Source organism: Rattus norvegicus, chromosome 12, assembly GCF_021556685.1.
Source record: "Rattus norvegicus strain SHRSP/BbbUtx chromosome 12, alternate assembly SHRSP_T2T, whole genome shotgun sequence".
Lineage (NCBI taxonomy): Eukaryota > Metazoa > Chordata > Mammalia > Rodentia > Muridae > Rattus > Rattus norvegicus.
This window is the reverse complement of record NC_141545.1, coordinates 52,969,472-52,981,651: the sequence shown is the minus strand read 5'-3', so window position 1 is coordinate 52,981,651 and position 12,180 is coordinate 52,969,472. Positions and strand designations below refer to the sequence as shown.

General features: G+C 40.9%; 1 protein-coding gene across 3 annotated transcripts in view; it reads right to left on the bottom strand.

Annotated features, from left to right (window-relative positions):
• The window catches only part of Ep400 (E1A binding protein p400), a 106,952-nt gene that overhangs the window by 50,060 nt on the left and 44,712 nt on the right, over positions 1-12,180 (bottom strand). For all 3 annotated transcript variants that reach the window (NM_001107149.1, XM_087578559.1, XM_087578560.1), the window contains 3 exon segments: positions 6,578-6,755; positions 6,919-7,109; positions 8,199-8,306. In NM_001107149.1, coding sequence (NP_001100619.1) covers positions 6,578-6,755; positions 6,919-7,109; positions 8,199-8,306 — 477 coding nt within the window.

Here is a 12,180-nt window from a genome sequence, read left to right as displayed (position 1 = left end):
ACACAATGAAAATATTGTTTGCTTCTCTTTTTCTGGACAGAGTCTATGTTGTCTTGGTTGGACTGAAACTTGCTATAGACAGATCAGCCTGTCTCTGTCAAAAGTGCTAGGATTAAATGCATGTGTACCAGCACACCCAGAACAATAAAAGTTTATTTTTTTATAAACCTAATATGTAACATAAGATTCCATTCTTGGAAAGGGCAATGTGGTTGTGACCATATATGTAAAGGTAAGATGAAGGCAAGACGAGACACACTGGGCTATTCCACAGTCACTACCACCAGGAAAAAGAAATAGGTAAACAGGAAGACCATTTTCTTCCTCCTTGTTTTTTAAACTGCATTTATGTATTTGTGTATTTATGTGGAAGGGGGTATGACAAGAAGAAGGGGCGTGTGCCACACGAAGTATAAGGAGTTGAGAGGATATGAAGGAGTCAGTTCTCTCTACTATGTGTGTCTAAGTGATTGAATTCAGGTCTTCAGACTTCAAGGCAAGTGTACTCACTCACTAAACCACCTCCAGCTCTATTTTCTTCTTAAAAAAAAAGAAAGAAAACAAAGACAAAAACAACCATGTAGGGTTGATAGACAGTTCTTATCATGTGTGCATTTCTTAGCACACTGTAACAAACATTGTAGCTGGGTATGGTTGGTCCTTGCCTTTGATCCTAGTACTCAGGAAACAGAGGTACAAGGATCTGAGATCGAGGTTGGCCTGCTCAGCAGAACTAGCTCCAGAACAGCCAGGGCTACACAGAGAAACACTCTCTTGAAAAACCAACAAACAAAGTAATTAATTAATTAATTAACAATTTGTGAAGAACCAGTGGTTATTTAGGACAAGGCTGAGTCTGACAGACATTAATTCAGGCTAGAAAGACAGTGAAACAAAATAGGAAAGGTCCCATGTAAGGAGCATCTACGGTTTCTCCCAGGGCCAGGCACAGCAGGAGTGGCAGGTTCAACTAGCTCCTCCTCCTACATATGTGTCCTGCTGAACCAAGCCGCTCTGCACAACAAACTCCTCACAGAGCCTATCTCTTCTGGCCTCGGCAGCAATCAGCAAACCCAGACCTGCAGTGGTGCTATTTTCTAGCTGAAGCAAAGCCAATCTGCACAAGGACCTCAACCCTTCTTCCATATGGACACCTGCCATCTTTCCAACTGTACCTGTCCACTGCACTATCTCTGGGTATACCACGGCATTCCAGCTCCACACCCATGGCTCTAGTTCCCTGGTTTCCTCACATATAGTATGGTGGGCTTCCATATCCTGCCTGAGACTCCTCCCTGTAGGTCTGTGTACCTGTCGTTCTCCAAAGATGAAGAACACACCTACTCATTCCCTCATAAGTAACAACAAGAAGACTCCTACTTTAGAAGTACAGACGTTTTCTAACTATGTAGTTCCACAGTAAAACATTTTAACCATTGCCTTAAACATTAATTGGAAAATTCTAAAAATAACAACTTAAAAGTTTTAATCTGTCTGGGAGATGGGGCAATCCTTTTGTCCACTGTATCCACATTGTACATGCCATCTGCTTGCTAGCACCTGGTAGAAACACTGGTTATCAGATCCATGGTTATGGTTTGGCCGGGCTTGTTCACATGACACTTTAGTAAAAGTTCTAAAGAGGAAGGGTAGTGAAGATGGCACTTTGGGTGTGCCAGAGAGAGGTCATCATACACTTATTTTCAATAAAAGTTATGAACTTACAATGAAACATAGCATAGTCCAGGATTTCAGCACACACTGGGATCCTAGAACATGTCTCTTGAAGACCAGATAAGCTTGTAAATACAGTAAAACATTTAATGGCCTTTCTCCTTAAATAATAAAATAAGAAGGCAGGGTATTTTTACATCCTGACTTAGCTATGTTTGTCAATCTACTTTAAAATACATTTAAGGAATGGTGATATCAGCAGAACTAGCACTTGGGAGGTAGAAACAAGTGGATCTCTTTGAGTTTAAGGCTGGTCTACATAGTGAGTTCCAGGACAGCCAGGCCTATGTACAAAGACCCCAATCTCCAAAAAATAAATCACTTGGTGATACTAGGCCAAAACCAGAAATAAATCAATTGGGGGTAGGGAAGGCACAAAGACCCCAGAAATCAGTCTACCTTAGAGATTTCAAAACTGATGATGAGACCAGTGAGACGGGAAGGGCACTAGCTAGCCAGTGAGCCTGCGGATCTGACTGTAACCCCTGGCTCCTAGATCGCAGAAGGAAGAAGCAGCACTGCAGGCTCCTCTTACTTCAACAATAGACACACACACACACACACAATAGACACACACATACACACAATAGACACACACATACACACAATAGACACACCGACACACACACAATAGACACACCCACACACACACAATAGACAGACACACACAATAGACACACACACACAATACACACACACACAATAGACACACACACAATAGACACACACACACAATAGACACACACACACACAACAGATACACACACACAATAGACACACACACACAATAGACACACACACACAATAGACACACACAATAGACACACACAATAGACACACACACACACAATAGACACACACACACACACACACACACACACACACACACACACACACGGGTTTAAAGGGGTGGGGGCTGGCCTCAGAGGGGTATGGGCTCAGCAGTGAAAAGTTCTTTCAAGGACCTGAAAAACCAAGCAAACCAATCACCATAGATGAAAACACAAGATACTCCACGATAAAGTCAAATTTAAACAGTATCTAGCCACAAATCCAGCCCTACAAAAGGTGCTAGAAGAAAACTCCAACTCAAGGAGGTTAACTACACCCACAAAAATACAAGAAATACTCTCGCAGCAGTAAAACCAAAAGAAGGGACACGCATACCTACCTCACCCCAGCCTCCCAACAATGAAGTAAGAGGAGTGAGCAATCACTGGTTACTGATATTGCTCAGACGCTCAGACGTGGACTAACAGGATGGCCATACAATACATGGCAGTACAATACATGCTAGAGCAAGCAGGCCTTATGAACAAAATGGACCGGAAAGAACATTGCACCCAAACACAAACAGTTCCTCATAGAACATTATCCCAAACTAACGACTCACTTGGTCATAAAACAAGTCCCAACAGAAACAATAAACTTGAAATCATCCCTAGCATCTTATGAGACCATCATGGATTACAACTAGATTTCACCATGTACAGCGAGTGGCACATGCCTTTAATCCCAGCATTCAGGAGGCAGAGGCAAGCAGCTAAAGACCAGCCTATGATTAAAAATCAAGTCGAGGACAGCCAAGGCTGTTACACAGAGAAATCCTGTCTCGAAAACAAAGTAAAGCAAAACAAAACAAAACAAAAAAATCAAACTGACAACAACAACAACAAAAAATCTCAAAACTGGATTTCAGCAGAAAGCCCACAAACTCATGGACACTAAACAACTCTATTGGATGACTGCTCAGTCAAGGCAGAAACGAACTTAAGACTTCTTAGAATTCAATGAAAATACATGTACAACATACCCAGACTTTTAGACACAGAGAAGTGGTGTTAAGAGGTAAGTTCCTAGCACTAAGTATCTACATAAAGAGATCTCATATGAGCAGCATAAACAGCATACCCAAAAGCTCTACAACAAAAAGAAGCAAACATACTCAAGAGCAGTAGACTACAGGAAATAATCAAGCTAAGGGCTGAAACCCAAAAATAGAAACACAGATGACACTACAAAAAAATCAGTTAAACATCGAGTTAAGTCTTTGAGAAAAAACAAGATAGACAATTCCTTATCCAAACAAACAAAAAGATACATAGAGAGAATATCCAAATTAACAAACTCAAAAACAGAAAGGGGGACACAACTGACACCAAGGAAACCCAAAGAATCATTAGATCATATTTTTAAATACCTATACTCTACAAAAATTGAAAAAAAATTAAAAGAAATGGACAATTTTCTCAATAGGTAAAAAGTTAACAGTTAGGTCAAGATCAGATAAACAAGTTAAATAGACCCATAACTCCTAAGGAAATAGAAGCAGTCACTAAAAGTCTCTCAACCAAAAAAAAGCCCAGGATCAGATGGTTTTTTTTTTTTTTTTTTGGTTCTTTTTTTTCGGAGCTGGGGACCGAACCCAGGGCCTTGCGCTTCCTAGGTAAGCGCTCTACCACTGAGCTAAATCCCCAGCCCCTCAGATGGTTTTAGTACAGAACTCTACCACACTTTTAAGGAGCTAACACCAATACTCCTCAAATTATTCCACAAAATAGAAACAGAAGGAATATTGCCAAATTCATCTATGAGGCCAGAGTCACACTGAGGCCCAAACTACACAGAGATTCAACAAAGAAAATTACAGACCAATTACCCTCATGAATACTGATGCAAAAATACTTAATAAAACACTCACAAACTGAACCCAAGAGCACATCAACCATGAACAAGTAGGCTTCATCCCAGAGACGACATGGTTCAACATACAAAACTCAGTCAATGCATCCACCATAGAAACAAACTTAAAAAAAAATCACATAATTATCTAATTAGACGCTGGAATACCCCTTCATGATAAATGGCTAGGAGAGATTAGGGACAAAAGGGATAAACCTAAACACAATACAGCTATTTACAGTATCCCAATAGCCAACATCAAATTAACTGGAGAGAAAATCAAAGCAATTGTGCTAAAATCAGGAACAAGACAAGGATGTCCACTCTTTTCATATCTATTCAATATAGTAATTAAAGATCTAGCTAGAGCAATAAGACACCTAAAGGCTACAAAGTAGAAAGGAAGAAGTCAAAAGTACCATTATTTACAGATGATATGATAGTATACATAGCCACCCCAAAGATTCTTCCAGGGAACTCTTACAGCTAGTAAACACCTTTAGTGAAGAGGATGGATTCAAGATTAGCACCTCCCCCTGACCTACCCTGAAACTTGAAAGCACAATATTCAACTTCATATGGAAAACCAAAAAATACCTAGGCTAGCTAAAAAATATCTAGAGGTATTATCAGTCATAATTTTAAGCTGTACTACAGAACTATAGCAACAAGAATTGCAAGGTATTAAAACAAAAACAGAAAGTTCAATGGAACTGAATTGAAGATCCTGAAGTAATAAATCCACACACCATTTGCAGGAAAACAGATGAAACTAGAAGAAAATCACACTGAGTGAGGTAACCCAGAAAGACAAGCACAGCATATATACTCACATATAAGTAGACATTAGCTATTAAGTAAAGGATACCCATGCTATAATCCACAAATCTAGCTAAGTAACAAGGAAGGCTTGAGGGGGGACACATAGATCTCCCTGGGAAAGGTAAAGGGAATAGATTTTTTAAGTGGACTGGGAATAAATGGGAATAGGAACAGGAGGGTTCAGTTGGTGGGGAATAATGCAGGGAGAGAGTACTTGGGAGACATGACTAGAAACTGGGTGCATTTGGGAAGTGATTAGAAACCTAGTGCAGTGGTAAGCTCCTGGAATCTACAAGTGACCTTATCAAAAGCCTCCCAGTAATGGGGGTTATGGAGCCTGAATTGCCCACCTTCTATAACCAGGCAAGGCTCCTAGCAGTGGCACAAGGACATCAACCCAACCACAAACCTTTGACCTAGAATATGTCCTGTCTGCAAGATGTGCTGGAGTAATGGAAGTGTAGAACTTGTGGGAGTGGCCAACCAATGATTGACTTAAGTTGAGGCCCACACCACAAGAAGGAGCCCACACTGGACACTGTGTGGGTGGCCCGATGGCTTGTCGGCTCAGAGACCCAGGAGAGAACTAAGTATGACTAGCAAAAAAAAAAAAAAAAAAAAGTCATAAGAATGTTTTCCAATGATACTTATAGCCAAGTCCAACTGTCATCAGAGGGAAGTCATCCAGCAAATAACAGGAGCAGTTACCAAGAAACATAGCCAAACACTAGGTGAGCCAGGGATATCCCACAGAAGAGAGGGAGGAAGGATTATAGGAACCAGAGCAGCAGAGGACATCACAAGAATAGGTCACAAAATCAACTAAGCAGGGCTCATAGGGGCTCGCAGAGACTGAAGTAATAAGATGAACCCTGTGTGGGTCTGAGCCAGGTGCTTTACATATACATTATGATTGTGTAGCTTGGTGTTCTTGTGGGACCCTTGACAGTGAGTGGGAGTGGTGGTATCTTTGACTCTTTGCTTGAGCTTGACACCCTTTACGTCCTGCTGCATTGCCTAGTCTAGCCTTGACATGAGGGTTTGTGCCTAGTCTCATTGTAACTTGTTACACCAAGTATGGTGAACACCCTGGGATGCTTGATTTTTTTTTTTTTTTGGTAATGAAAGAGTGGTTCCTGGGGAGAGGATGATGGCGGAAGGAAATGGTAGGAATGATGTGGTCTAGATATAATGTATAAAAAGAATAGAAAATAAATAAAAACTTAAAAAAGAGAAGTCATTTTTTTGGCTCTAGAAAGGGAGAAGAGCAGAAGAGGCTGACAAAGTCTTTTCCCTCAGATCTAACACATGCTGCTAGTGGAAATTGAGAGAATCTTACCTTCATTACAGGCAAGGTGGGCAAAAAAAGCAATGATCTGCACAGTTTTCCCAAGCCCTGCTTCATCAGCTAATATGCCATTGAGATTCTTCCGGTATAGTTTGGCCAACCAGTCAAGGCCTATCTTCTGATAGTCTCGGAGAGCACCATACAACAAAGATGGAGCACTAAACTTCACCTACAGTGACAGACAGACCAGCCAAACAATAAGTAATTGGCACGCCTTTCAGAGTCTAAATCTAGACACTATCCTAAATGATTTACAGAACAGGAGGACACAAGAATTGCCTTTCTAGCAATTCCTGTGGAGCACGTTGGGAGTCCAGAAAAGCTTTCCTCACCGCAGTTGTGACTCGGGCACTGCCCTTAGGGAGGATGGCTTCAGCCACAGCAGTAACTTCTGTGATGTCCTTGGTGTTGGATTTTCCAATGCTCATTCTCTCTGCAGCTTTAAACTGGTCCATGATGAAGAGCGAATCGATGAGAACGGAGTCCCTCCGGCTCTCCCTGTCACTAGGACAGTCTTCTGCATCTACGACAACAATGAAATGGATACAACTAGGACTGCTAAGAGTTTTATGAGCCTAAATACAGAAGGGGCGGGGAGGCAGGGAGAATAAAGAATTGATACATATTAGTCACTGCAATCTATGTTTATACATCTACAATGCTATAAATGAATGACTCTTAGGAAATGCCACAATTAACTACATCTGGGACGCAAAGCATAATCTGCCCCAGCCTGGTATCCAGGAAATGGTTCTGTTGATTGAAAACCAATGATGTAGACAGGAATACAAGTGTCTCAGGTCTAATGATCTCCCTTCTACTGCCATCAAAAAAGAAAAAAAAAAGGAGGGGAGGGGGGAATTAAAAACATCACCCAAGTGTGAAAGCAAGGACGAAGCTTTTGTCTCTGACCCTAGGTCTTCCTATAGGCGGGGGACTGTGAAAAGCCCTCAGTTGCACAGGAGACCCTCTGACAATGGTCTCAACTCTTCTTGTACTCTCTCTTCCCTCTCACATGCTTTTGTATCTATTTAATAAACAGAAGAATCAAAATGAGAAAGGACAGCCTGCAGGTCTGCGTATCAGTATGGAATGCCTACCATGAAAACCCTTCAAGTTAATAAGCAAACAGCACAGCTAGACAAACAAGGAGGTGCTTAGGTTCAGAAACCACAACACAGATCTAAAGAAAAACATTTTCTCATCCTTCATAGTTCACCCAGTATTCTGGTAAATGTACCAAGTACAAACCACAGAACTTGCTGGGGGTAGGACAGATCTTTAATCCCAGAACCCGGGAGAGGCAGAGGCAGGCAGGAGTTTGAGGCCAGTGTGGTCTACAGAGAGCTCTAGGTCAGCACAAACAAAACACCACAGCACTTAAAGAAAGCCGCAAATAAAATGCACATTTTTCCCTCACTCAAATTTTTTTTTAACTCTTTGTTTACAATTACACACAAGCTTTATCCTATTCAAAGCAGAAAACCCCTCACGTCTCACAGGGATTGAAGAACTTGTACTTGGGTCCAATACTTTCAATTTCTTACATCTTATTAAATCTTATTTTGGCTTTCGCTTTAAACCTGAATTCTTTACAACACTAAAAACATACCTTCTTCCCCACTTGATTCTTCATGATCAGGTTCAGGCTGCGGCCACTGAAAATTTGGCAGAAAGGCACCTTCATACAACTTCATCAAATCAATTAAGGGCAACTCAGCTGGAAAGAATACCAGGAAGAAACAAGATTATTTTCTAACTGTAATTTAGCAGCAAAGGAAAACAATCACTCAGAAAAGCACAGCAAAAAACTGGGTAGCTTGTCACGTACATTCCTCTGCCTAAAACAGAAGATGCAGGATGGCATTGTTTGTTCAAAAAGAGTAGAATTAGACGTTTCCATAGCTCTTGATTTTATGTATGTATGTATGTATGTATGTATGTATGTATGTATGTATGTATGTATGTATTTCACATACAGTCAACTGAGCACATATCTGAAACCTGAAACTTCAGAACATTATTTTTTCTTAAAACAAAGTTTTGAATTTTAAAGCATTTTGGATTCTGGATTTTTAGATTAGAAATGTACGGGGCTGGAGAGATGGCTCAGTGGTTAAGAGCACTGACTGCTCTTGCAAAGGTCCTGAGTTCAAATCCCAGCAACCACATGGTGGCTCACAACCATCTGTAATGAGATCTGATGTCCTTTCTAGTGTGCCTGAAGACAGCTACAGTGTACTTATATATAATAAATAAATTTAAAAAAAAAAAGAAATTTATAGCTTATAAATTCTAAAAGTACATTTATTTTCCAAAAACTAAAATGATGCCCATAATTAATATAAAGTCTAAATATTTTCTCTTTTCGTTAACTTTATTAGTATCGATATTTTTAGGTTTAATTATTTTATTTTATGTGTGTGTTTTGCATGTGTGTATGTATGTCTGCACCATGTGCAGCTCTGGTACCCACAGATGCCAGAAGAGTACACTGGATCCCTCAGAACTGGAATTACAGATGCTGCCATACAGGTGCTAGAAATCAAACCTTTGTCCTCCAGAAGAACAGTTGGTGCTGTTAACTGCTGAGCCATGTCTCCAAGCCCTAATATTAATTAATTTTCAGACAGCATTTTACCATGTAACCAGGGTGGAATGGACCAGGCAAAGATAGTACTGTTAAACAAACAAACAAAAAAGATATGCCAGGTAGGGTGGCATACACCTTTAATCTTAGAACTCAAATGGCAAAGAAAGGAACTCACTTCTGTAAGGTCAAGACCAGCCTGGTCTACATAGAGTTTCAGTCTAACCATGGTTACACAGTGAGACCTTGTTGGAAGGAAGGAGGGGAGGGGAGGGGAGGGGAGGGGAGAGGGGAGGAGAGGAGAGGAGAGGAGAGGAGAGGAGAGGAGAGGAGAGGAGAGGAGAGGAGAGGAGAGGAGAGGAGAGGAGGAGAAGAGAGAGGCTAGAGGGAGATGGTGGCTCCGTGGGTAAGAGCACTTATAGCTTTTGCAGAGGATCCGAGTTTGATTCCCAGCTTCCTCGTAAAAAGCATCTCTAACCCCAGTTACACAGGATCTGCTACCAGAAGACTCATCATGGCAGCCACCAAGCACACATGTGGTACACATACATAAACACAGGTAAAACACTCAATAAAATAAAATGAATAAATCTAATTTAAATTTTTATTTAAAACTTTACAAAAATTACTTAAAGCTAAGTTTTTCTTCCAACTGAGACTATAAAATGAGTGGAGAACAATGTGTTCCCCAGCTAATGGCAGCTCCTAAAGATCTCTGTATGGAAACACGTTGAGTCACACATACTTAAGCTGATGAACCTGCTAGAGTTTCTGGAAACATATGGAAAGCTGAGAGGCTTTGGATTTAACAGTTTATTATATTCCACTATAGAAAATTCCCAGGAACAAGCAATTTGTTTGACTAAGTGTCCAACTATACTTGACAAGTACAGACACAAAGACTCTTAGAGTTCAGCAATACCAGCTCTGTCTATTCAAGACTAGTAAAATCTTTTTGAATTCACTCACTTATAATTTTAAAACCCAACTCACTAAATTAACAGACAAGTGTGGAATTAAGCCACATGAAATTAAACATTAACCATAAGCATATGTGTGTGGTGTTTATAATGCACTTCTCCCAACTTTTCTGAATATCTGAAAAACCTGTCTCCATATCATATATGTCTATATAACTGGATAAAGCAGAAAAGTGCTAATAAGACGATTTGATAAAATGTCTTAGAAAAAATTAATTAACACCCTGAAAGCAACATCATCCACATTGGTAAAACAGAAGATATATATTCTCATATCCTTTTTGGACAAAACATAAGTGGTTCAAATTAACCTTCAAATTAATCTTTGCCTCATATCCACAAAGAAAATTCCAACAGGTTCCTGAGGACTGTGGTGTTGAGTCTAACCCAAGAATCTAGTTCAAAGATTAGACTCAACCCAATCCAGACAAGAGAAGGCCCAGCAACACTGCTTCCCTCCTGACAGTCCACCCTCCAAACTGACCAGGGCTGGCCTAATCTGTTCAGTCTAACCATGGTTACACAGTGAGACCCTGTTGGAAGGAAGGGAGGAGAGGAGAGGCAAGGAGAGGAGAGGAGAGGAGAGGGGAGGGGAGAGGAGGGGAGGGGAGGGGGAGGGGAAACCAGTCCAAGCTTAGAAAACCGCCATCACCAGTGAGATTCTTCCTATCTGCTCACATCAAGCCTCTTGAAGGCTTCACCTTGTACCAAGAAGGTGTAGCCATAGTTACCGGGAGGGCTGCCCAACTCCTGAACCACAGAGGGGTGAAGTTGTGTTATTTCCACATGCACTCCAGCAAACCAAGGATGAAAAGTTTCATGAGTCAGCTACCACAATGAGGAAATAAAGGAGGCTATCAAGTAAGACGCTCACACCCATGATCCTTGCAGAGGAAGGTGGGGAGGGACAGACAAGGATACTACTGTTGTGTTCTTAAAAGAGACACAATTTAAAGAACACAGACTAGGGGGTCTGAGAAGATGGCTCAGTGGGTAAAGGGCTTGCTGTACAAACAGAAGGTCTGGAGTTCAGATCCCCAGCACTCATGCTATGTGGCTGTAGTAGTCCGCCTACAAACCCAGGCAGACAGGGAAGTAAGCCAGCCAATTGGAAAGCTATGGGTTCAAATGAGAGTCCTTGCTTCAATGTATCAAAAATAAGATGAAGACACCCAGCATCAATCTCTGTCCTAGACAGACACAGATATAAACACACACACACACCTGAAAACACATGTGCCCACATAGATACATGCATACATGAATACACACACACACACAAAGGACACAGATTAGACAGCAACTATATCCCTCTTTGAATAAACATCTCATCCTGGTAGGCCTGAAAAATTTGCCCGAATCAAGTTCCAGTGAGTTGTTAAGACAAACAGAACACCATCAACAGAGCCTGGGGCTCATAAGAATCATCAGAATCATGTCTGAAATATGTCACACACAAAATTACCAAGCACAGGGCTGGGATTGTAGCTAGTTATCCTGCAACTACATAGCTCTAAGTTTGATCCCCACTCCCCAAGGAAGGGGGAGACTAAGACTAAAACAAACTATGGGTAAAAGTTAAATTAATGTTAGAGTGGAAAAGACTTAGAAGACAATGGACAGAAGAAAAACAGATCCAGGGATTTAATAACATAAACTCAAAATACAGAAACTGAAAATTAGCTTGTCAAAATACGAAAAGAAATAAGTACCTATTCTTGTGCTACAAAAGTTTAACATGTTTGTCAGTAGCTGATGGCATCAAGACGTCAACCATTAACAGACTACATAATGTGACTCCAAGGGCTTCCCTAGTGTACATTTGGATAACACTGCTCCCACCATCCAATGCTAGTCCATGACTCTTCGAAGTGTAAACCAGAGCTGGGGATGTATAGAGCTCGAGTGGGTACAGTGTTGACCAGTAGGCTCAGTGCTCTAGGTTCACTCTCCAGAGTAAATAAAATAAAATAAAGCAAAACAAAAGAAACAGAATATAAACTGGGCCTTTCAAAAGCCACCCT